Source organism: Triturus cristatus, chromosome 8 (assembly GCF_964204655.1).
Source record: "Triturus cristatus chromosome 8, aTriCri1.1, whole genome shotgun sequence".
Classification (NCBI taxonomy): domain Eukaryota; kingdom Metazoa; phylum Chordata; class Amphibia; order Caudata; family Salamandridae; genus Triturus; species Triturus cristatus.
The window spans coordinates 81179470-81206746 of record NC_140591.1 but is presented as its reverse complement, the minus strand read 5'-3'; the positions used below and the strand labels follow the sequence as shown (position 1 = coordinate 81206746).

The window sequence follows — 27277 nt, the reverse complement described above, 5'->3', positions numbered from 1 at the left end:
TGTTTCTCTAGTTTCAATGCATCACCTGAAAAGTCATGGCTTTTGCTTTTACTTCTTCTCTTTGTTTCACGAAACAGTATCTGGTGTCAATGTGCACCCTAGGTACTTGTAGGAATGTTTTGTCGCGATTCTGTTGTTGGTGTAGGACAATTCTTCTCCCTGATGTTTTTTCAGCCTGTATATTACAACCTTGGTTTTAGTCATATTCACCTCTAATTTGTTGACAGTTGTATAGATGTACAGCTGATCAAGTAGCCTTTGAAGACTTATCCTTGTACAACTGAACAGGGCCAGATCATCAGCGTGCAGCAGATTACTTATCCAGGTGCGCCTATTTTTGGGGAGTGTCTATTGATGACATCAAGTGACTTTGGTAAGTCAGCAATGAATAAGCTAAAAAGCAGGGGGGTTAGCACACACCGTTGCTCTACTCCTTGTCATTGTCATTATTTCTCTGCAAATGTGGGCTCCGTCACCCAATTTAATACATATCCATGTGTCAGAGTGTAGCTGGATTATGGCTTCCAAGCTGTTCTGGGGTATTCCCAATGTCTGTAACTTAGCCCACAAGGATCCTCTCGGAACTCGATCAAACGCTGCCTTGAAGTTAACAAAGCAACAATGTATTAAATATTTTGAGGCTGTTGCTTTATCTATCAGAACAGATATTGCCATGAGGTTTTTAAGTGTCCCTGATTTAGCAACAAACCCTGTTTGGTTGAGGGGAATTAACGGATTTTGTTCCAACCATAGCAATAGATATTCGAGGCTGGCGTGTTATTTGGTATCATTGTTGAGAAGGGCTATCAACCTGTAGTTTTTTGGGTCTGATCTTGTGCCTACTTTATAAATCAGATGTATTATAGCACCTCGCCATGAGTCTGGTATCTGCGAGGGTATTTGGCAGTAATCAAAAAGAGTGGTACACTGCTCAGCCCAGAATGGGATGTCTTGTTTGTATAATGCCTGTGGCAAACCGTTGGGCCCAGGCGCCCCATCCAATCTTCATTTTGTTATGGCATGCACTATTCTGGAAGTGAAAGCGGTCTGGTCCCTGGCGTTATGATGCTAAAGGTCTCAGTGTCGAGGGGAGGCTCCAATGTCTATTATGGCTATCTTCCTCCTCTGGGACATTCGGAATCGAGGGAACCAAATCTTGACGAGAGGTTCTGATCCCGGTTGGGGGTGCTGTTTATACCTTATTATCAATGGAGCTAGCTTTCTCCTCAGTTGCTTCAAAATTAATGGGTAAAAAAGATAGCCATTATGCTTCCGATGCTTTCACACTGTTCAAGACTTACACATGCAGATGCAACTGTTTTCAAGCATTCAGGCAATGCACCCAAAACAGGGTTAAGAGTTGCCGAAAAACAGGCAATCGGTCTGCGATTGCTTCCATGCATCTGTGTCAACACTGAAAGAGCACATTTTTCTCTTTCACTCAAACAATACAAATCATTTATAGTAATAGGACATTCCCAGTGCTAGTGCCCTACAAAGGCATTCTCAGAGCACGTTGAAAGCTGTCATACAACTGTCGTCCCAAGGTACCGGATCAGACACATCTTTGTGTGTCAACCCGTGGAGAGGTTTTGCTGTCAAGGGAAAATTTCGGAATCCATTGCCAACAGTATCCTACTATTCCTAACAACATGCTGACTTCCTTTTGGGTAGTTGGTGGATTCAAGTTAAGAATCCTGCAATTCTTTCTTGTCAAACATTTGTCGCTCCTTTCTCAATGTAATGTCCTAAGTGCAAGACTTCTGTTTTGCAAAATTGTACATTTGTTGCGGATACTTTCATGTCCGTTATCTGCCAAGTGATTCAGAAGTGCAATAGTATCAATCCTGCAAGTTTCTTTTGTATTTGACGCCACCAGTAGGTCGTCAATAAATTGCACTAGCACAGAATGATTTGGCATTTGCAGAGACTCAAGATTATTTTTAATTATCTGGTGAAAGATTGAGGGGCTTTTAATATATCCTGTCGGACTCCGCAACATGCCAAAACACGACTGCCGAAATGGAAAGCAAACAGATACTGGCTATCCTTATGCGATGGCATTGAGAAAAATGCCTGACATAGGTCAATAACGGAAAACCATTCGGCTTCACATGGAATTTGGAACAATATAACAGCTGGATTCTGACCCATTGGATAACATGGAACAACAATCTAGTTAACCCTACGCAAATCCTGCACAATACTATACTTGCCATTTGGCTTCTGTAAGCCCATAGTAGGAGAGCATGGACTTTCCATTACCTCCTTTAAGATCCTTTGCTCAATCATTGAGTCAATCTCAAAAGTAATTCCGGCACTAGTATCCAGAGTAAAATTGTATTGTGGGATTCTGCATTTGGTTTAATCGTGATTTGGACTGGCTCCACACCTTTAATTAGTCCGATATCTTTAGCTGCAAAGTCCCAGACTTCAGGTAACACAGCGTCTCTCAATTCAATGGGCAAATCCTCGCTTGTCAAGAGAGAACACATTTCCACATCGATTTTCTGTTGAGCCAGTTTAAAAACAACATCATCGTCATTTGTGTAAAATTCAATATCTTTTGGTGTGCAGTAAATGGAAAAATTTAACTTACACAGTAATTCACGTCCAAGCAGATTCACTAAACTTGTATCACACACCACAAATCGAGGTCGATCCTCAAAGGATCTTATTTTAACTGAGACAGGTTCTAAAATTGAGGTGGACAACTTTTTATCCTTGACTCCTACAACTTGGATACTTTCTTCCGAGAGGGGTAGGTTGGGAACCTCTGCTGTTCTCGAAAGAGCGGGTAGCACCAGTGTCGACAAGGAATGAGACATGATTCCCATCAACTTCTCCATCCACTTAGGGGCCACTGTGGTCTACCTCTAAGGTAGCACCAAGCACACAGTCCTCCTCCCCCTCAGGCACTGTGAGGCTGATGGGTCCTGGTCAAAATCGTCTAATTGAATCAAATACTGGTGTGATACATTCTGGTTCTGGAAAGAGTTTCTTTTTGACTGTTGATTTGAATTTACATTATACCTTTGCACATGGACATTCTGTTAAGGCATCGGAGTATGTGGCATTTGCATTGCCAGAGATACATTAAGATTTTGCATTCTCTGACCTTGTGCCTGTTGGGTCTGTGTCATGTTATTTCTTTGAAACTGGGTATATTCTACATTATGCATCTGATTCCCTACATTATTCACAAATGACTTACACTTGCGTTTCCAAGGTCCAAATTTTCCACAAGCATGACATGGATTAAATTTCTTCAAAAGCGACACATCAACACCAGTTCTTGGATCTACTGGGTTACCATGACCTCTGTCTTGTGGCTGAAAATTCTGTTGCTGTAAAGCATTTACACCCTGCATCATGGGAACTTAACTATATCCTCATTGTACAGGAGAGATGTTAACAAAACCCGTCTGATTCTGACTTTTTTGCATTGTTCTTATCTGAGCTACCATCAACTTTTCCTTAAGCTTCTTGTGTTTCATCTCAGTCTCATACCCACAATATTTTGCATAATGCGAAATCTCATCTGATTTTTTTATTTTTCCAACAAAGTAATTGCTGTTGAATCATGTTAGAAAAATCAGGTATCAACCCATGCACAAATCTGTAAACAAAATGTCCCATAACTTTTTCTGCAATATTGTCCAAACCACTCGATTGTTTGAAAGCCTGTAACAGTGTCTCATAGTAGGATGTAGTGTCTCCTTTGTTCCTGAGTTCTTCTGTATATCTGTTGCAAACCAATCTCTTTAGGGGAATCTTTAGTCTTCAAGTGATTTATCACCTGCTGGTATTTCTTTAATTCTACTAGAGATGGTGCTCCTGTTCCAGGATCCCTCTCTGGTTCTGTCTCATGCCAATCCACAGTATCTTTACACTCCTCCCACAAATCAACTGGTACCACAATATCAAACAGAGTATTCAAATCAATCCACAAAACTTCTGAACATTTTCACAAATCTTTCAATCTGTCTGTACCATTCCACTGGACTTTTCTCTCAATTTCAGGAAATATCAGGTCTTGTCTATGGAACATGAACATAACCTCCACCAGGTACTTCTCTCTTCGGTGGCACCCATATTTCTCCTTAATTTCTGTCTAAGGCATCAGGTAATGATTGTACCCTAACTCTTTTTATTTATTACTTTTTTGACCATCTGACTTCCCATTTTTCTCTCTCACTCCATTTCTTAATCAATGTCATCAGTTCTTTTGTCTGCAACTTCATTCCAGGAGCTCTCAAATTCATAAAGTCTTTGTAATTAAAGTCTAACCTGTATGATCTTTGTAAAAGCTTTGACTTTTGAATATATACATCATACTTTTAAGGCAATTCGATCAATTTCTCATGTGTTAATTCGCTCGTCGAGTAATGTCTTTGCAGAGAAACAAAAGTCCCTCCTCCCAGTATGTATCTAATCGTGAAGGACTAATTGTTCCCAAAATCCTTTCTTCCAATTCTACTTTTAGCCCACTCACATCATTTGGCTTTATTTTTTTCCTGAAATAGATTTTGACTCAAACTTGAACTTGGAAATGAAATCGAAGCTGGAGTTGGTAAAGAAACTGGAGTTTATACTGGAACTGGATCTAAACTCGAGATTGGAGCGGAAACTGAAGCATTTTCAACATTTTGCTTATTTATCAGAAAACTATATTCTTTAAGCCCTTTTCATATTCTTGAGGCATAAATCCTGATTGCTCTCTTGGAATATTTAAATGAAATCCCCCATCACTCAAATTTACACTCGTGCCAGGTTGCATATTTAATGCAGATGTATCTGGAACTGTTCTTCCCATTGTCATGGTCATGTCATGTCAGGTCATGTCATTGTATGTAATTTCAGGAGTTCCACTCAATCTAGGGCAATAAAATGGCAGAATCCTCTGAAACATTCTGCTCATCTGGTCACATTGAGTGTGATTTGGAATGAAACCTACATTTCTAGCTTCTGTAGCAGAATTGGAACCATAGGTATCTGAAGCAATGATCTCGTCATAAATTCTACTGGATTAGCTTATGCTATATTCACTCCAGTAGGTACAACCAAACTGTGAACAGTATTTACCTGTAACCCAGATTTGTAAAGAGTTACAACAGGTCCAATAGAACGGGAACTGTTAAATGATCTGGAGCATTTGAATCAATTGGATTAATTGGAGCCATAAATTCTGTCCTTCCTTTTGCAAGAGTAACAAGTGTGTGTTCTTTAGGCATGTCATGAATTAAAGGTACATTTGGAATCTCAGCTGTACTAGCATTTTTCAAACCTTAACTCTGAATCTCATTGTAAGGTCGTTTAAAAGTATATAATCTATGCCACTCTCTTCTTTTTGTTCCCATGTCATTCTTTTCTGTCTCTATTTTTTTCTTTTTGTTTCTTCTCTTTCCTTTGTTATCTCCTCCGACTTCTAACACAGGATATCATCTTGTACCAAGTACAATGTCTGCACTCCACCTTTTCTGTTATGCATAATGATCTATAGTTCTGCTATATCTCCCTTGATACTTCTTTCTCTGATGTGCCATGCGTTCCAATGTACTTAATGCTTCAAACACAGTAGGTCTAGGAGGTTTTTTATTCCATACATCTGCGTCCTTAAATTCTCAATAATTCTCAAATTGAATTTCCCATAACGAAGAAACTGTAAACCCTCATCTTCTTCGGTAAGTCCGTTCCAAAACTCAAGCCACAAATATGGAAGTAATCCCTTGTCCATTATGATAGTGTGCTCTGGCGTAACCTCAGGTGGTGCTTCTACCTTTGCTATAACAGATATAGCCTAATTTGTGTTAACCATCCTCTGTAATGCTTTAAAAAATGTCAATTAAATTCTGTATTTACAAATGTTTTCCGTAAAATACAGGAAAATAATTTCTCCCACAATTCACTTGTTCGTCTATCTCAATCAATAACAGTGCGCCCTTTATGATGTAGTCAACCAATCCCAGTGCGCTCTCACATCAACTGATTAATCACAGTACAGCACACGTCAATTTCCCTCTTTTACAGTTTTCTCCAGCACATCTTCTCTAAGCAAAATCACAATACAAAGCAAGCAACAAATAAAACTGTCTGCTCCACTAAAGGAAATGCACTCTCACAAGGAAGCTAACCTTTCTACAATCACTTGCTTCAATGAGATCTCACCCAGTGGGATTTCACCCTAAATGATACACTTATTCCCGGTGCACCTGAGACCAATTGTACCAACCGTGTACTGCTAACACACAAAGAGACCAAGAGGCTGTCGATGAAGTCTCACAACAACACCACAAAACAGCAGACAACTTACTCAGTGTCTTTTACACTGAAACAACCCTTAAGTAATATCTTGAGATCTAAGGCCACAATGGACCGTTTACAACTTCAGCTTCTTTGCATCAAGTGCCACTTCACTCCGCTCAACAATACACAGCCCTTTCAAAAACCTCAATCTTAGCAAAAGCAAATCACATCCCTAATAATATTCACACTGCTTCACTGCTACAAGTTGATTTCATCAGGATGAATACTCAATCAGCACTCCATCAGTCCTTCTCTTTGCCGAACAAAAATGTGGGGCTTTTTGGTTTGGACTTGGACAATAATTTTCACTGTCTTTATTAGCAACCTAAAACCTTAGTTCTCTAGGCAGAACCATAGCTTCGCTACCAAAGATTTGATCAAGCGTAAGCGGTATAAATATTTCAAGTTTAACTTTTAATTCACTACTTACTCATTCATCCCTCTAACTGTACTGAGCCCGCTACAGCTAGATGGATTACGACATTACCTTCACCACAGAGGCGAATGGTCCTCTGATGGATCTTTCTCCACCGATAGGAGGGGTGGGAATTAAGATGTCCAAAACCACAACTTTAGGCACCCAATGAGGACCATTAATTGGTGACCAACTCACAAATTTGAAATCAGGTTCAAATACACTACTCTCAGGCCCATACTGTAAAAATAAAGTATTGCAATGGGGATACTCAATCTCCTTAAGAAATTAAGTCTAAGTGGACTGATACAGACTAGAAGCTCTGCTACTGCAACACAGAATAGAAGAAGCAGAACTTGATGGTCTGAAAAAATTGGGGGATTCTTTTAAATAGATATTGTATTAATGTTCCAAAATTGATACAGATAAGCAATTTCTTAAACATCTCAGTCAAGAATATTAAAGCATGTAGTACTAGACAACACATTTAGTCAAAAGTTCAAATCCAAGGAGGATGTTTTAAAACAACATCAGATACGAGGTTACAGACTGCTGCCACCATTAAAGGCAGAAGAATAGTTCAATCTTTTTAACAACATCTAAAGATTTAATGCAAAGGGGTAAGATAATCAAATTCAAAGTCCTGTAAGGGCGAGTCCAAGAGTATAGGTAAAAAGAAAAAAAATGAAACAAAAATCGATTCTTTCGTATTCCAGATCAACTGCATAAATGCAGCAGCATCAGCAAAAAGGCAGTTCAAAATAGGGAAAATTAGGGTGTTGCAATAAAAGGAGAAAATCCAAAGTGTGATGAGTTGTGTCCAACAGAAAGGAAAATAGCATTACGTTGTCAAAGAGGGAAAAAAATGTATGATGTTGACATTATCACTTTGTATCTCAAATTGTGAATATGTGTGTTGTAAAAAAAATACTATACAGTGTGCTGTTCCAGTGGCATATTGATCATCATATCCTGGTTTCTGTGCTAATGTTTCCAATGTATATGATATAGATAATACTGTTCTAAGTACAACATTTTTATAGCTTTTGCTTGACAGCACTAAAGATTTATTGGCATTAGGTGTGCAATGGTCTTGTATCAAAAAAACCTCTCTGCAAGGCCTTCCACTGGAGGCTTGAAGGTAAGTTTGAGGTAGTTCTAAAGTCTGAAATAAAACTTAAAATAAAAAATACACCACAAAAAATACACCAGCATTCTACCCAACAAGCTCTCATCCCACTTTCAGGTGAGCACCCACACACCATCCTAGTGTCCATTCAAATATTGTTTGATTCGTTTTTGTGCTAAAGTATTATTCTTCTTAAAGTGAATGTCTTGTCATGAAGAGTATCTTGGTCATGAATCTGAGGGCTCTAACATTACCTTGCAGATCCTTTACACACCTTGTCAGGTGAAATGGACCACGCTCGGGCCAATGTCCGTGCACAACTCAGTTATGGCAGGATGGTAAGTCTCCTCTCTCTTATGAAGTACTTTATACACAGTGTCTTGTCAAATAGACACACCTCAACGATGTGACAAATTGGTGCATTTTATTTATTTATTGATTTGCTGATTGTACTTTAACACCAGATATGTTGCCTTGTGCATACTGGAGAAGACTTTGTTATGCACACTTTGTGCACATGCATGTTACTGTGGCAATGTGCTTTATCATTTGTGGTTAGTTAGTGTAAGGGTTTGTGCTGGGTTTTAACGAAAGGATAGTTAATTGAAAGGGAAATGGTGCAAATACTTGTTGTGAGTACTCGGAATATGAATTTATGATAGTGAGCGGTTTAAAATCAGTTTGTCGTGCTTTAATAGGTTAGTGTAGTAGTCCAATCTCGATGTTCAATCACATGCTTGTTAGCAAACTTTGGTTTTCAGGAGTATTCTAATTTCACGATAGGAGCAAATAAATTTATGATATTTTTGCCCCTGTATTCATAGTGTACATCAAAACTGTTTGTGCTGCTTCAGTTTCTTTGGCAGATGGCCTATGCGTTGACTAACTTAAAGCTTCTCAATGGCAACAAGTGTGTTGCTAACATATTCATGTAGCCATGATTCTTGTGCCAGGACACTATGGCCATAAAACATCAGATTTTTTATTTAACTTTGGCCCGACTAGTAGCCAATAAAGCTCTTATGTGATAAGTCTGGTTAGATCTTGTTGCTTCCAAATGAGGAGCAACCTAGCCTCCTTTTCTGAGCTCATTGTTGTCTGTCAAACAGACCTACACAAACCATGTTGCTGTATTCTAGTCATGCATGACCAGTGCTCTGATCTGATCCATTTGAATGTCTGTTTAAAGAAGATTTGCAGAGTGGGTGGTAGGACAGGAATGTACACCTGTGTGAGTGCACAACTGCTTATGAAACTAGTATCCTGACTTTTAGTTTGGCCTTGGCATCATGCTCATGTAGCATATGCGCAGAGGGTAATGCAAGGTCCAGAACCAGTTCTGTGACCTGGAGGGCTGTACCAAGAATGCCCTCGTAATTAGCTTTGACTGCTGTCCATGCCCTGGGTGTATTCTTGTAAAGAAGTGTTGCAGCTGATTGTATTTTATGAATCAGTAGTATGACCAGACATTTTCTCTGTGTCATGAAGAGCAGAGCCTACTGACTCGTCTTGAGTAGAGTTCCACTGTTATGTGAGACCAAAAACCTTGCACTGACATTCTGAGTATGGTTCAAGTGTGTGTATTTGCAGCGTGTGTGTAGCACCTGTATGATCATGGGACTCAGTGGGGTTTGCGAGTCTGAGTGCTGGTGCCACTGGAATTCATTTTGGCTGGCCCTGGCATTGCATGGAACAATATACTGAACGAGGACAGCTTCCCAAGATTATTTAATTATAGTGCCTGCATTCCTGCGGCTGGAGGATGGAGTCCCAGACATTGGAGTGAGGGATGATAAAGACAGGGATTCGCTTTGATATTCAAGGAGTACCTTGTTCTCAAAGGGCTGCTGATTAGTACTTCTTGACGACTGTCATTTGGTAGGTGGTAGGGTTGTGGAATGAGACTGCAGTTTGTGTTGTTCAAGGTTAGGACTTTTCTAGGTAGGCTTCTCCTTATGTCTTTCCCTGATCACTGCTTCAGAAAGGCTTATGACAGTCATGTGCAAAAATACCAAACCTCATTATGCCCCTGTTTTGGATACTTCTACTTGGTGCCAGCCACATTGCTCCCTGCTTTGTGGGCCATCAACCAGTCTGCCGTACAGCCAGAAAATGATATTTGAAAGAGAATGAACCCAGAACCAGTTCTGAAGCCTCAGACAGTTGATCCACATCAAATGTTTATTAAAGTGGCATCCAAACCACCCCACTTTGTTCCAGTTGCAAGTTCTTCTTCACCAAGGAAGGGAATGCTCCACAGAGTACTCGAAGTCCTGCTGGGTGATCAGGGCTGGGTGTGCATTTGTCAATGCATTGAAAACTATCACCCTCAGTCAAGTCACCTATGACATCTCCAATTCAAACCGCTGAACACACCCATAGTGGCGGTGACAGAGTACACTGTCTTCACAGAAATAAGTTTGACAGCAAGGCCAGGAGAGTAGTGAATCACTGCTAAGCATGCCAGCGACGTTACCCTTGGCAAGTGCACGTGTGGAAGAGCAGTGGCTCTGATTCAGTGAGACACTATGTAAGCACCACTTTCTGCAGTTCACACTTACCCATGCTTCATAACTGTCTTATTTCAAATCCAGTACTAGATACTTCTCTTCACTGACCTGCTGTTCCTGGTGACTCTTTTTTTTTTGTAATTCTTTTTATTAACAGTAGGAATCGAGTTCACAAGGCAAGAATACAATACGGACAGGTTGCTTATTTGGACATGGTTCTCATACATTTTAAAATACACAATATGTTGGTTACAGGTGATTTGTGCAATGACTATAATGATTCATCTTGAGCTGGTAATAATGGCGGGGTGCATATATTCCCTCTATATTCATTCCACTCATTCCAAATGCGGGACCACTTTTTAGGACATCCCCTGGCTACATAAACATATTTTTCCCGAAGCATGCACCAGTCCATGTCTTTCTTCCACGCACACACTGCTGGCGCCTGCGACGCCCCCCATTTCTGAGCTATGTTACGTTTCGCTATCATCAGCCCCAATGTAACCCAGGTTATGCGTGTGTTGTTTAGGTCAGTGGGCTCCCACACATTCAGGAGACATCTCTTAGCCTCCAATGGGAAAGTATGGTTTAACACTTCGCCCAAAACCTCATGTATTTTCTTCCAGTACCTCTGGACCAGGGGGCATTCCCATAGTATGTGTAGGAAGGTGCCTTCGTTTCCACAGCCCCTTCTACACTTGCCATCAGGTGCTCTACCCATTCGTACCATCCCAGGTTCCGTGATATAGAAATTTTGAGTTGTATCAGCCTCAACTTTGCTGCAATGGCTACCTCCCGTGGTGAAGATACCGCTGCCACCCAATCCTCATCGTCTAGTATTCTGCCATCCCCATCCCACTTCTCTCGCAGTCTCATCAGAGGGTCTCCAGAGTGGTTAACTAACTTTTTATATGTGAGCGAGATGGCCTTTGCTGGTAGATAGCCATCCAGGAGTCTGTCTTCAAGGGGTGTGGCTTCAGGTGGGGTCTCCCCTTTTGGAGACATGAGTCTAAGGCGTGGCGGACTTGAAGGTATCTGAAGTATTCTGTAGGAGCAAGATCAAACTCTTGTTGCAAGGTGGAAAATGACTTGACCTCGCCCTTTACCCACAGGTCGCCCACTTTTGAGATGCCTATGAGGTCCCATTTGTCAAAACCTTAAGTGGACCAGAGGTTCCCAAGCTGTTCCGAATGCCATAGTGGCGTAGCCAGGGTTATCTTATGTTCCCACCCCATGCTTCTGGTGGCTGCCCTCCAGACCTGCCCCGATTGTTTGGTTGGTCCGGTCAGTTGACGTCTCCCGGTGTTTGAATAGAGGGCTCGGTTGTAGTTCCCGCCAGGCAGTAGCCATCGATCCATCGCGTAGCCCGGGTCGCCTGCTTGTCTATTGGTGCCATGATTAATGGCTGTCAAATGTGCTGCCCAATAGTATTTCTTAAGATCAGGGAGGGCGATCCCCCCGTCATACCAGGTGAGGTTCAGTTTGGGCAATGCTATACGTGGTTTCCCATTCCATAGGAGGCGGCGTTGTAGGGTTCTCAATCTCTTTGAAATAGCTGGTGGGAACCAGATCTAGCGAGTTTTGTAGGACGTAGAGGAACCAGGGCAGGGACATCATCTTGAACAGGGAGGCTCTGCCCAGCAGCAAAAGCGGGAGTTTCATCCAGCGCTCGGAGTCTCTCTTCAGTCTCTGCAGGGGAGGGAGCAGGTTTTGAGCGAATCTGTCTACAGAGTTAGTGGTTATGTAAATACCGAGGTATTTGAAACCCTGTGTGGTGATCTGTATCGTGCAGCCCCCAGGGAGGCCTGTGAAGGGTCCCCTGAGGACATACAATACTGATTTGAGCCAATTTATGGTATACCCGAGTATCTGCCGAAGATGGCAAAGATATCAAGCACTGCTGTTAGCGAGGCTTTCGAGGAGGCTAGAAACAACAAAATGTCGTCCGCATACAGTGAGATGCGGTCCTCCCAGGATTCAGTCCACCTAAGACCACGGATAACCGGATCCTTCCTTATCCAAGATGCCAGGGGTTCCAAGGTTAAGGCGAATAGGAGGGGGGAGAGTGGGCATCCCTGCCTCGTACCCCTACCCAGCTCAAACACTTCTGATTTTTTATTGTTTACCACTATCTGAGCTAATGGCTTCGAGTAGAGGAGTCGCACCCATCGGATGAATTTGGGCCCAAAACCCATTTTCTCAAGAACTGCAAATGGGTATTGCCATTCAAGCCTGTCGAACGCCATAGAGGCGTCCACTCTGTGTATTCTGCACAGGTTTAGCGCCGTGTTCCGCTGAGGCATGAAGCCGGATTGATCCGGATGTACAAGGTTATTGATGACCATAATTAGTCGATTAGCGAGTAGTTTGGCTAGGATCTTTGGCTCGGCGTTCAATAAGGAGATCGGTCTATAGGAGGAGCAATCGGTCCGGCTTTTACCTTCTTTGTGGATCATCACTAAGGTCGCGATTCTTTGATCCTGAGGTAGGTCCCGATGCCTTCCCCGAGTTGAGTCCTCTGAATGCCAGTGCCACCTCATCTGGTGTGAGGGCCCCCTCCAGATACTCAAGCTCTGACTCTGAAAGTTTGGGCAATGTTATGTCGCTGAGAAGGTCGATAGATTCTTGTGTCGTGTAGGGGTTCTGGGAAACATAGACGTGCTGGAAGTGGTGGGCAAATGTGTTTGCAATGTCCTGGGGGTCTGTGATTATGTGAGCTTCTTTATCGATTAGTTCCGGTACTAATCTATTTGCTAGTTTTTGTTTGTCTAGCCATGCGATTAACTTACCAGCTTTATCCCCTTGATCATAGATTCTACCCAGCGTTTCCCTTCCCAGTTCTTTGGCCCTATCTGTCACTAGGGCCTTATAGTTATCTTGTTTTAACAGTAAAGCATGTAGGGTATCTGGGTTAGGTCACTCCGCCATCTCCTTTTCTAGACGGAGGATATCCATTTCTAGCGCTTCCTCCTCCTTGACCTTTTCTTTCCTCACCCCCGCTGTTTGGGAGAGGGCTTGGCCCCTGACCACAGTCTTAAAGGCTTCCCATAGTATTTGATGTGAGCTCACCGATCCCTCATTTTCTAGAAAGTAGTGTTCGATGGTGACACGAACTGCTTTGTGGACTACCGGGTTGCGAAGATACCAGGGGTTGATGGGGGCCACCCTTCCCACTCTGTGATGGCCCACCACTAGGTGCATCCACAGCGGGGAATGATCAGATATACCTCTCGCCATGTGCCTGACCTCTCTTACGTATTGCAATTGGTCAGGAGGGACTAATATGTAGTCTATTCTGTATTGGGTGTTGTGGGCACCCGATTAGAAGGTGTATTGGGAGGTGCCTGGGTGAAATGAACGCCATGTATCCTGCAACCCCAAAGCCCCCAGAAAATTTGGTAACCAACTGTTGGATGGGTGAAGTTGTCTTGGCGGGCTTCTGTCGCATGCACCATCAACTAATGCGTTCAGGTCCCCTCCCACTATTAAGAGTCCCTCTGGGATCGTCATCAGGACGGATCCCAGGTCCTTAAAGGCTAAGTCCTGGAGGGCTGGCGGTACAGAAACCGACATGAGAGTCAGTACTTTCTCTTCCCATTGGGCTGAGATGCCCACATATCGCCCCCCGGCATCCACCCATGTAGATTTGACTGTTAGGGGAAAGGAGTTCCTCAGTAATATTCCTGTTCCTCTCGATCCCGAGGTAAAGCCAGAGTGTGCTACCAAACTGTATCCCCACCTATTAAGAGCTTTGCAGGAATTCCCCACCAGATGCGTCTCCTGTAGGAGTATCGCGCCAGGGGTGTGTCTCTTAATATACTGTAGCACCACAGTCCTCTTAACTTTGTCCCCCAGCCCATTAACATTCCAGCTCATCAACTTGAACCCTTTATCCCATTGCATATTAATTGACATTCACGTATCACCTATGTGTCTGCGTCGCCGGATCATGATGCCTTGACGATTCCTAGAAAACATAAAACTAAACTTAAACCCCTCCCAACTTCTCCCCTCCCTGCTCCCCTGCACTCTGGGCCAAAACTGCCCATGATTACAACTATGCAGAGTGCCTGTCGCCCGATAAATTAGACTAAATGAAGAAAATTGGGGGTATGCTCTCCTCTAACTCTCCCCTCCCTCCCAGTAATGATTGTAAAAGAAACACCCGGTGACAATCGGCTACCTAGTAGTACAGTATGTCCCGTATCTCGTGTACAACATATCTGAGAGATAATCTGAATAGGGGGCTCAGCCGGCATCCAGAAAACCCCAAAGTCAGTTGGTAGAACCGCGGTGCCTCCTATTCTCAGTGGGAGCCGTGGTCCACTGGGTTTCTCCATCCGTCCAGCCACTCGGCGGCATCCTCCGGAGTCTCAAAGAACCTGGTCTTTCCCCCGGCCTCCACCCTAAGCCGCGCCGGGAACAACATGGCGTACTTGAGGCCTTTGTCTCTCAGACGTTTTTTGACCCCCAGGAATGATCTACACTGTTTTTGAACTACTTGGGTAAAGTCCGGAAAGAAGCTGATTTCCGAGTTTTCCAGTCGTATTGGTGGTGCTACTCTGGCTGTTTGCAATATTAGGTCCCTGTCCCTATAGTTCAGGAGTCTGGCCAGTATGGGGCGGGGGGGGGGCCAGCGTTGGTCTTCCCCCCGGCACCCGATGGGCTCTCTCAACAACGAAGATGTAAGACAGGCCTTTGGGTTGGAGGTGCTTGGTAATCAGGCTTTCAACAAAGAGGTCCATTGCTTGTCCCTCTCACCGTTCCGGAACACCAAGGATGCGCACGTTATTGCGCCTAGTGCGGCCTTCGTAATCATCCAGCTTTCCTTCTGCAAATTTCTGAAATGCTTGGAGTTCACGTATCTCTATCTGAAGCTGGTTGGTATCGTCTACAAGGGTTGCCGTAGTGATCTCCAATTGCTGGACTTTCTCCCTGTTCGTGGCCAAATCTGCCCTGATTAACATGACTTCCGAGGAGATCGCGTCCATTCTCTGCTCCAGTGATGTGCGGATCCCTCCGATGGCGTCCAGCACATCCTTTAAGGTGTGTTCTGGGGTTCCTGCTGCTGGGTCCTCTCCCGCTTTAGGTGGTTGATGCGCGGCCATGGCCGACCTGGGACAGGTGTATTTGTCCAATTTATTACTCTGGGTGGTCTTTGGGCCCCTTGAGCCTGACATGGCTATCATACGGGTAGCTGCCCCTGGGTGTGGGGGAGGTGTACTTCGATTCCCCGGTGCTGATGAGTCCACCTGCACGATCCTCTCCAGGGCTTTGGTGCACCCCCCGCTGTGTCTTGAGGTCTTTCAGTGGACATTTTCCTTCCCGGCTTCCTTAGGGTGCCCGGGAGCAGCACACTGGCCCGAGCGGTAGTCCGGTAGCGGCTGTGTGATGGATACGTGGCCTAGGACAATACCACTCCGTCAGGGGGCCCCAGCCGCCACTTGTACAGGAGGTCGCAGGAGATTGCCCACACCGGGGGGGGGGCTCGCATCAAAGGGCCAAGTTCTTGATCAGGGCTTTCGCACTCTGCCCTTCATCTGCTGCTCTGCTGCCCCCCCGGTTGAGCCACCGCTTTCACCGGTGGGTCTGCGCTATTGCTCCCTGTGGGTAGTCTTTTGGGGCTCTCTGGGGTCGCGCTCCCTCTGACTGCGCTTCCCTGCACCACCCGGCCCTCAGCGCACAGCGCCGGCTGAGTCCGCCATGCTGCTCGAGTTGCGTCTGCCTCCTCCGGAGCTCCGGCCACCTCACACGGGCCAACTGTCCCCGGGGCCCCCGGGCGCCAAACAGCCACCTCCACTCCCCACAGATTGCACACATGCAGGGCTCACCTCGTCTCTAATGATGGGCCCAGGTGAGTCTGGCTGCTTCTTCGGGTTTCCCCCAGGGGTCTCTGAGGTTTCCTGCCGTGATAGAGGCTGGGGGCCTAATGCCCCGAACGTAACCAGAAGAGAAGGGGGGGCAGGTGAAGGGGGGGGCCCCGGTATTGTAGATGGGCCACCCCCGCAATGTGCCCGTTCCCGCCCACGGATGTTTCCCGGTAGCCGCCGCCGGCTGAGGCTCGCTCAGCGAAGCGTCCGCCCGGGTTACTCAAGCACTTCAGGTCCCGGCTCTACTCACGCTGCAGGCCGCCACTCAGCGTGCTCTTATCTCCGGCTCCACAGGTCCGATTCTGCTGGACGAGGGCTCGATCGGTTACGCCGAGCCTTCGGCGGCCGTCGCTGACACAGGGATGCGGATTAGTGGGTCGGATGTATGCGGGGGAGAGGGTGAGTGTCGGAGAGTCGCTAACACGCGGCCATTTTGCTTTGCCGCTAGGCCACTCCCCCCGTTCCTGGTTACTCTTGCTTTCAGTCCATTCCCTTCGCCATTCAGTTCAGTGTATCCTGCACCTACCCTCACTGCTATTTCCATGCTTCTACCACTTTTTTTCTTTTTTTCTTTTATAGCCCTTTCTGTTGTTTCTTTCCCTCTGGAAATTGTGTTCAGGTTGGAGTTCAGGTCATCTGGTCTTCTTCAGCTCAGAATTATGGTTATCATTCTTCCTGGCTCTTTGCTCCAGTTTGACCGCTCGTCATGGCATAGTTAAGAAACTGCAGCATACTATTTTTGTCCTCATTCACATGTCGACACGGAGTTTCTTGTGGATATTTATGGTAAAACTTGCTTCAATATTGAACGTTTCTGCCTCAAATCTCTTTGGTTCTAGACAGTATGGCATCCAGTTTTCCAGAGGTAAGAGGACAATCAACTGAAGTCTTTACCATTTGCTGCATAAGCTAAAGGTCTTCTAAGCACTACTTGGCCCTAAAGAAACAGAGGCTGTCCAGGAGCAGAAGGAGACTTCCCTTGGAAGGTGAAGCTGGTGTTGACCTGTGCTGTGAGGGATCTCCTGTTCTCTCACTGCAGCTCCTGCAGTGGAAAGTGTTTAGTAATCCACCCAAAAAGGCTTCACTTGCTGCACGGTTCCCCTGCTGCACTAGAGGACTTGGTATTCATGCTGCCCAACTCCCCAGAAAATGCTGGGGTGGACCCGATGTTGCCGCCAAAGCCAAAGCTGATGTAGGCTTGGAGACCGGTATGGTTCAAAGAAGCACAACCCCCATGTAAACTCATCCTGAAGTCCACAATTGTACGATGGGCACCTGTTGGAGCTCAAACTGGAGGCGGCATATTCAGGCCAGGACATCTGATGAGCAGACGTGCCTTGCTGCTTCCGCACTAGAGCTCCAGTCCCAAGTGAACCGCCCCATGCTCTAGTGTCAGCTGAGGCATTGCTGAGAGCTCTACGTGACGAGTGGGAACAATGACTTTTGTTTAAATGATCCCTTTAATTTGGACACAAACTCTTGAACTGAGCTGTGAACTACTTCAATCATATAGAGTCATAGTGATCTGCACTCGTGTCTGATCTCTGTCTATTACTGGGATCGAAGATCTATAGACAGTGTAACAACTTCTAGAATATAAATATAAAGAGGGCATCATGGCGGGTGGGCCACTTTACAAGCACTTCAGTTGTATTTTCAATTTTGCATCTGAGCCCTATTGAATTGTTTTGTTTTATGTTTAGCTGTTATATTAAATCACTTTGTTTTAATAAGAAAACTACTGAATGGGACACTTACTTATTGTCTCTGTTGGTTGACTGTTCAGGTCTGAGCTCTTGCCCCCCACACTACCTCCTGAGAAGCCTACCCTGAGGGTCAGGTGTGGAAAGGCGGGTACTAGGCCCAGTTTGCGGTGCCATGGTAGAACAGACCACAGGACACGAGTAGCATATGTCCACATTCACTGCAGCTCCTGTCTGACCTGTGTCTCCATGATGGGTTCTGACAGGGGTATTTGAATGTTAATCCATTGGGCCACTGCATTAACTTGCATTCGTCATCTCTTAAGTGGCATCTGGATTTGACAATGTGCGACGGAGTGCATATTAGTTGAAGTAACAATAGTGAGACATTGCTTGACTTTTATACTCAGAACACATGGACTATTGTGTCTCGGATCACTTGCCCAAACAGTGGGTTTATGGACAGTCTAGAGCGAAAATACCCGCTTAAAGGCTGGGATCAGAGAGATAAAGGCCCTGTCGTACAACAAAGGTGTAGGGGAAGTTGCAAGTGTCAGTGTGAGTAGTTTCAATAGTTTATTTTGAATAACCTTGTTGTAAGCAAATGAAACAAAAAATACCCATGTGTATTAGAATGTGCATTGCTATGAATAAACATTTGATTAAATACAATTTTCTCATCCAGAAACCTTTCCCTTAACTTCTCCTACAACCTAAAAGCAACTCAAACCATATTGTCATGTGTTACCATTAACACAACCCAGTGACCTACTGCTCACTCTCACACTGCATTAAAACCTGTTTGCTTTCCATTGTTTGCATCTATTTCCCTTCTCACTGTTTTTTCACTAAATGCATTTTTAAATCATTTAATCACTGCATGTAATTCTAATCAAATTATTCTAACTGACTACTGGTTAATGTCTGTAACCTTTTACTTGGGACAGAAACATGCTCTACAGGAGTTTAAGATGGTAGTGAATAGTGGCAGGTGTTGCTGTTAGATATGAGATTAAGGCAATACTACAAAAAGGGTCGCTGCTCAGAGGAAGATATCTAGGTTGGTAAAAGAGTTTTTGAAAAATGATGCACACAAGAATTAATAATGGATACAGAAGTAACAGTAGCGTCTCTAGAAATTAATTTGAGGGGGTGCACAAATAAAACTGCTTGGGCTATCTACAAAGGACATACATTGATATATGCACATGTATATGTGTATATATATATATATTCACTGAAAAAACCATAGGTTTCACACACGTTATAGTTAGGAATTAGCATTTAAAAAACCTTGCAAATTCACTTAAAAAACCATAGGTTTCACACAAGTTATAGTTAGCTGTACATTTCACTCGTAAAAAACCAATGAAATTCCACGTTATAGTTAGATCAGGTCACTATAACTCGCGCGCCCCAATGCACTGCTGATGACGTCACATATTACATCACTTATGACATGGTCAGTGACATCACTCATGACATCAATGATGACATCTGAAATGACACATTGTGCATTGCGGTCGCGCAAGTTATAGTTACCTGATCTAACTATAACGTGGAATTTCATTGGTTTTTTACGAGTGAAATGTACAGCTAACTATAACTTGTGTGAAACCTATGGTTTTTTAAGTGAATTTGCAAGGTTTTTTAAATGCTAATTCCTAACTATAACGTGTGTGAAACCTATGGTTTTTTCAGTGAATTTGTACGGTTTTTTAAATGCTAAGTTATGTATTTATTTTTAATTTTTGCGCTGTGGGCACTCGGTGCGTTTTGCGCACCTAGCGCCCACGTTGCGCATTTCGTACCGTGCACGCCTCGCCTTTTTTTACAAAATATCAATTGTTTTTTTCTCCCTTGGGGGTCCTTAGATTTATATATTAAATGTGATTGTTAATTCTTTTTTATTTTTTTATTTTTTTTTACCGTACGCGTACGGTAAGCTTACCGTACGCGCACTCCGCGATTTTTTTATAAAATTATTACATTTATTTTTCATACTTTTTGGTCCTTCGTGAACCCCCTGACGAACGCTAGGGGGTCTGCAACTCTCTTCGTTGCCCCCTTTTCATGTTATCAACCTTTGTTTTGCAGTGCGAGAGACAGAAAATGGCGGCCGATACTTCCTGGTTTCGACCGATTCGAATGTTTACTTTGATCTAACAACCAATCAGAATCGCGCTCGCGCACGGCACCGTACGCGTACGGTAAGCTTACCGTAAGCGCTCGGAGCGCGCCCACAGATATATATATTGATTTAAATGCTATTTTCTCAGGAAATACTGAACAGATTTACACGAGACCTTCAAAAGGCACATCCCTGACCTGAGGGCTACCTCTCTGCCAAATTTCACATAATTCTGTTCAGCCGTTCGGGCTGTAGCTCGGACTAAAGGTCCTATGGGAAAATGCATGGGGAAAACGCGTTTTGGGACCCCCCTTTTTTCTCAGCCCCCGCTTGACGAACCCCCTCGAGACTTTCAGGGTAGGAGCGGAGCGTAGCGCCCCATTAGTTTTGAAAAATTCGCGAGGATTCGTCAACCGGCGCCAAAGTTATTCCAAATAGAATGTTGCGGATTTCCTATGGAAACACGGTCCTAACTATAACTATCTACTGGCGACCGCCAGTAGATAATATATATATATATATATATATATATATATATATATATATATATATATATTTGCTTGAAATGTCTAAATCTGACTTTGTATATGTGTATTTAGATCTAGATCTATACTTACAAAGTCAGATTTAAACATTTTAAGCAAGCAACACTGCTTTGCAAACTAAACATTTGTCGGCAACAGTGGTGGGTCACTATAAGGAGGTAGAACAAATAGAGCTGGGGAACCGGCCCCACCTGGCCCCCCCCTTAGGATGCCAGTAAGAGAGAACATCAGTAAATTAGATGTATAAGAGTTTACATGTATTTGTGAATAAACAGTAACAATCTACAGGTCATCCTGAAGGCAAGAACGCGGGCAAATGGTTAATCAAAACTATCAAGTGTAGTTATATCATATGTTCAAATAAGGCCCAGAACAATTGGTCAGGTGAACAGAAGCCTGTTTCCCTAATAGGGTTAAAACTTCCTTCACAGTAGCTAGGGAATTGTACATTCTATGTCAAGGCCAGAAGCTCAGATTATGTAAATTGAAAGTTTACTGATTACCAATGATGCCCCCTCATCACTGGCTTAATGTAGAGTTTCGTAAAAGTTGAGTCTGAAGACCAATCTGTCGTTTTTAGGATGTCTTCTAAACAACTTCCTAGGGAAAAGGCTTTAGATGCAATGACCCTCTGACAGAATGTGCACCAAAATAGAAGAACCTATTCCTGCTTCCTGCATAACCTACCAGACCCATATCGCTATGGTGAGGGAATAAATTGGTTTATAAGGCTTCTTAATTGCAATCGAGAGTTCTCTTGTATTTGGAGATCTTATCCCATCCCTCATGGCTTTGTAAACCATAATGCACCTTGCCATACAGAGTTGGGTTCTCTGGGACAGTTGGGCATAGAACAACTCTAGAATGAGACTTGGTGTTTCTAGGCATCATAATTAAGACTAATTTCCAGAGTGAATATCCTGGCGGACAATCCATGTGTCTCACATCTGATGCTCTTTTGCAGGATTTAGGGCAAAGTAACATTGTCAACTTCCCTGATAATTCTTTCCTCAATAGCTACTGATTAGCTTGCCAGGATCCCAGAAGTCATAGATCCAAGTTCACGTCTTATAAACTTGAGTGTGTCGGTTCTAGAGGTAGTGATAATCATACTCCCCTGAAGAGTCTACATACCAGCGGGTGTTTACAAACCAGTACCCTGTTAAGGAGAAAATAACCCTCCAAAATCGCCGACTTGCAAGCATCGATAGTGTGGTAAGCTAATCCCCTGTCCGCTAAGTCTGACACAAAAAACAAACAGTATGTGTACTACATCTGTCCAGGTGGGAATCCATCCCACACTCCAACTGGACCATCTTTGCCAAGCTGAGCTATATCGTTTGGTCGTAGGTTTAGACCATTCCTTCTTGATGAGACTTGAAGATTGTTCCTAATGTCCTGTGATATCCTAGTGTCTTTGGTACCCTTCCATACCATCAGTCAGAGTGTTCCTTCCTGTACTAATGGATGTAAGCATCACTCAAAATGTTCTGAATCTGGGGAAGCAGGATTGGAGAGTCTGAAGAAAGTTCCAGAGAGACTAGGAAACCAAGATTCCAATCTTTAAACCGGAGTCACCACAACCAGGATCTTCTTCTGTCTCTTGACCTGCACTGTAGGTCTCATAATCATCGAGGACGTAGGTATAGCACATCAGACTCCTGTCCTGTAGGAACGCATCCATAGCCTGTGCCAGTGGGTCCGGCCTCTAGCTGAAGAAGCGAGGGAGTTGATGTACCAGTGATACCTTGGATCAAAGAGATCTATGTGGCACAGTCCCCACGTGTTCATGATTCCCTAGAGCAATTCCGGATCTAACTTCCAAAAGCTGAACTTCCTCAGATATCTGGAGTTCCAGCCTGCTATAAGGTCGAGCCTCCCCAGTTAGTATTCCACTGTGACGATGCCCTTTTACCAAGGCAAAATTGACATAAGTTCTAAGCTAGTTCTGCTAAGGTTTTCCATCTGGTCCCCCTAAGACAGTTTATCTACTGTACCGCCATCACATTGTTCATCTTCAGTAGGATGGAGCATAAGACCTTGTCTTTTATCAAGCATCTCACTGTTAACAAACCCTGCGTGAGTTCCAGGAAGTTGATGTGTCATTTATTTTCTTCTTCTGGCCACAGTTCTTCTGTGTTGCTATCTCCACATCAGGCTCCCCACCCCAAATGGCTTGCGTCAGATTCTATGACTAGATCTGGTGCAGAACCAAAAATGGCTTTGCCGTTACATGCTCCCGTGTAGTCTACTGAATTTCCATCCTGGCCTCTTCTTTGAAGGTTATTTCCGCTTTGTAGGTCAAACCTTTCCTGGTATGTGATGCCTTGAGTCTTTTTCAGTGCTCTGTAAAGATTCAAACACAAATCTCTTATCCTTGACGATGAACCCCAAACCTTCAAGCAGTGACCGTGTCTCATTCAACTTGCTCTTCAAGCAGTCAAAATCTTGGTTCATCAGCAATGTCGTGCAGATAGACCATGACGGTGGTGTCCTGGATCTCTCAGACTACCCAAGCCTGAGAGAGTTAATGGATGGAATTCATAGGTTTTCAGTGAAGATTGGCTACTACCATTGTCAATATGGCAATTACCATTAATCATGCATTTCACATAGGGATGATTCAGATCAATTGGAGTTAACCTGTTTACAGGGCAATTGGTACCTCTCAGGCTGTCCTAGTAGTTGGGATATTGATTTTGGGATATTTGGGTGTAATCTGGCTGGTTATCTTCGGTGGTTTCATCTGCAGTCAATTTAAGGCAATCTTGTTTCCTGTGTCCCAGTTGTCCACTACTGAAACATGAACCAGCTTCAGGGGCTGCTTCATCTTATCCCCTTTCTGTAGTTCCTTCTTGATTACCCTTGGTCTAAATTTGGTTCCTCACTCCCCTTTCACCATCTATTGAAATTATTGCATCTGTAGGGACATCAGTATAGTGTCTTGAATTCCTTTTTTCTTTATTGTACTGCTAGGCAGTGATTGGTGACAGTAACCAACTCAGCCAGACTCTTTGTTTGCTGACCAATACAGATGGTGTGCAATTGTTCTGCAGTATCTTCAGTAGCCATCTTTCAACAAAAGCAGCATCAACTACCTCCTGAGTCTGCTTCACAGGCCAACAAATACCAGAATACGTTTCAAACACATCCTTAATTCGATCCAGACATTCTACAGGAGATTCTCCTTTGTTTTGCTTACAATTCGTGATATTTGTCCAGTCAGCCTTTACTGGGTATACGGCCACTTGCTACGTGGGGTTCCTAGTTATTCCTGTTCGCTCACTTTGTGGAAAAACCGTGAGGTTTTTCGTAAAACCCTCACCCACCTGGGTTACCCCTTGGTGGCATGCTTCATCATAGGGTCGTTCCCGTTCCCCTGCGGAACGAGGCATGCTGCGACCAGACGGACTACGCAGGAGCACTGGTAGAAAAGACTATGTGAGGCAGAATGTTCTGCTGGGGAAGAGTGAGGTAGAGGAAGTTTATGATTAAAAATACCTGGCTAGTGGGTGATGCTACTTTTATTGTTACCCCCAGTCGGTATGATTAAAAACAGGGGAAAAAATAGGACTTTATGGGATATTAATGAGCCCAAATCCTAACGGTCTACATGTTTCCAGCCTACCCCGACAGCTATTTATTTATTTATCCATTTATAGAGCGCGTGGTTACACCACCGGTGTGTCCCCGCACTAAAACAGACACTCTGAAAGGAGGCAGAGGGCATTCTTGCATATCACACCTGCTGTTAAAAATAACCATGTCTTCAATTGTTTGCGAAATCTGTTTTCGCATGGTTCTGTTCTTAGGCCCATCGGTAAAGTATTCCTTGTTTTAGCTGCGAGGTATCTGAATGAGTGTGTCCCCATTCTTTCTTTAAATATTCTTGGCACAGTCACCAATGCCCTACCCTTGGATCTTAGGTTCCGGCATGGTGTGTATTGTGTTAACAATGGTTGTAGGTCCCGTGGGCCTTTTTTTTATAGAATTCGGTGACAATGGCACATTGCCTTGAACGAAATTCTTTTCTCCACCGGCAGCCAGCGCAGTTCCGCTAGGGCTTTCTTTGTAGAGGCTCTTCTCGCGAGGCTTAGTACCAAGCGAGCTGCTGCGCTTTGCATCGTCTGTAATTTGGTCAGCCCTTTTTTTGAGGGACCTAGATATAGTACGTTGTCATAGTCTATTTGGGAGTTTACCACAGCATGTAATATAGTTTTCCTAGCACTAGACAGTAGGAGGTCAAGGATCTCAGGATTTTCTTGGTCCCGTAGCATTTACCCGCTACTTTCCGAATTTGGCTGTCGAATGCCAGTTCCGAGTCAAACCACACTGCGAGATTTTTCACTTCTGATTTCGGGGTAGGTATTTGGCCCAGCGTCTCAGGCCAGCAAGTTGATGTCCAAATGGTTCAGGTTTTGCTCACAATTATCACCTATGTTTTGTTCCCATTGAGTTTCAGTTGAGTGTCGTCAGCATATGACACAATGGACACCTTTTGCTCTTCCACTCGCTCAGCCAATGGTCCCACGTACAAATTAAATAGTGCGGGGCTCAAAATTGATCCCTGTGGGACACCCTGGGTCAGGGAGATGCTCTTAGATAGGTATGACTGTTGTGCGACTTGGAAGCTTCGCGTGGATAGAAACGATGTCATCCAGCGCAGTGCGTTTCCCCTGACACCACATGCCTCTAGTCTATGGAGGAGCAGCCTATGGGAAACGGTATCAAAAGCCGCGCTGGGATCCAGCAGGATCATTGCAACCATCTGCCCTTCATCAGCATATTGTCTCATTGTTTCCGTGGCCAGGAGTAGTGCTGACTCCGCAGAGTGTGCAGCTCTAAAACCTGATTGTGAGGGGTGCAATAGGTCATTCTTGTTAATATGGTCCACTAGTTGTCCATTTGTTACTTTCTCAGCGATCTTCGCAGTAAACGGTAGTAACTAAATGGGGCGTAGATTTTCTAATACTGATTGATCTATTGACGGTTTCTTTTTTAATGGCCGAACTATCGCTTGTTTGCATTTTATGGGAACTTCTCCCGCCTGAAAGGAGCGTGTGATGAGCTCAGAGATATATGGCATAATAAGGTTCGCTCCCTGCATTAATATCTTAGGGCGGGCAGGATCTAGCGGGGAGCCTGATTTAAACCTTAAATTCATCAAGGGTCTCTCCTGCAAATGTAGTATCTAGTCTACATGCTGCGCTTCCACTGGGAAAGCGATATATATTTTTGCCACTTTGTCTGCGAAGTATTCAGCCACTATTTTGCAGCTCTCCATAGAGGAGATTGCATCATTATTTGGATTTTCGCGTGCATTAAGAGACTTCAGTATGGAGAACGTTTATTTTGAGGAGTTACTGGCCCTTTCAATCTTTTCCGTGTAAAAGTCACATTTTATTTTCTTGATTAGTGCATGATACTTTATTTACTTCCCATTTATAGTTCTCTTTGACCTTGCTACAGTAGTCTTTACACCATGTGCGTTTGTGCTGCTTCCCAGGGATGTCAATACGTCACTATGGCGGCGGGTACGGTTAAGGCCATCACTTGTCTGTATAGACGGTTGTCCACGGAGAGGCTGGCACCCTTGGAAGTCTTGCGGGTTAAATGGGAGGGGGATCTTGGCAGGCCCATTCCTGAGACGACTTGGGCACAGCTCTTACGGCGGGCCTGGAAGGGCACGCGCAATGCTAGATTCCAGTTGATCCAATTTTACACCCTTCATAGGGCTTACCTCACTCCGGTCAAAATTCTCCGGTATTTTGGAGGCTCTCAGTCGCCATGTACGCGATGCGGCGTAGAAGGGGCTGATTTTGGTCACATGTTCTGGTCCTGCCGGGGCCTGGGCTCGTACTGGGCGGATGTGGTGGCGTGTCTGAATCAGGTGACTGACCGTGAGTTGGAGGTGGAGATGGGGACTTGCCTTTTGTTGTGGTTTCCGCACACCCCCCGCACCAAGGTCACAAGCAAGTTTTGCGATTTGGGGTTGATACTAGCGAAGCGGGAGCTCACTCTGCATTGGAAGGCCAAGCCCGGCCCGAGTTTTCGGAGATGGAGGGGGAGTTTCCTGGCCTGGGCGGGAAGCGAAGGGACGCTTCGGCTTCAGATGGCCAGGCGGACCGCTAATGAGAAGGCGCTGGATGTGGCGAGGGCGATGGGGGGTGTTGGTGGAAGAGCTGCACTCCTGGGAGACGAGGAATGTGGAGGATGTGGAGGATGGGGATTCTGTAGACGTGGATGGGGGAGTGGAACCTGGGACGGGGTCGGTGGGGGCCACGGGGGAGTACATGCAGGACGGGGTCACTTAGTTACACTCATGGAGGTCTTGCTATCTGCACTCTACCTGGGCAGCGGTTGAGGAGCGCAGGTGGGAACAGGGCTGCGGAGGGAGGTCACGGCGGGGCCCTCTCTATCGGGCTGAATACTAGCAGGGGTTTGCCCGTTTGCCCGGAGCTGGGACGTCTCAGGCCATAAGGCCAGATGGAAGGTAGCTGCTGAGGACTTACTGCGGGCACACTGACTGGGGGGGGGGGGTGGGGTGGGGGTAGAGGGGGCTGTGGGTGGGGGATGTAGGGTAGGAATGCAGTGGAACTGATTTCTCCTGATGTGTATTTTGAGGGGAGATTCTTCGTCTGCTGGTCATGTGTGTAATGTTGGTC

At 44.6% G+C, this 27277-nt stretch overlaps 1 protein-coding gene across 2 annotated transcripts in view; it reads left to right on the top strand.

The window, feature by feature from the left end:
- The window catches only part of CFAP91 (cilia and flagella associated protein 91), a 587002-nt gene that overhangs the window by 119870 nt on the left and 439855 nt on the right, over window positions 1–27277 (top strand). For both annotated transcript variants that reach the window (XM_085621057.1, XM_085621056.1), the window contains exon 2: window positions 8112–8188. In XM_085621057.1, coding sequence (XP_085477183.1) covers window positions 8138–8188 — 51 coding nt within the window. In that variant the 5' untranslated portion in view covers window positions 8112–8137. The remainder of the gene's footprint in view (window positions 1–8111; window positions 8189–27277) is intronic.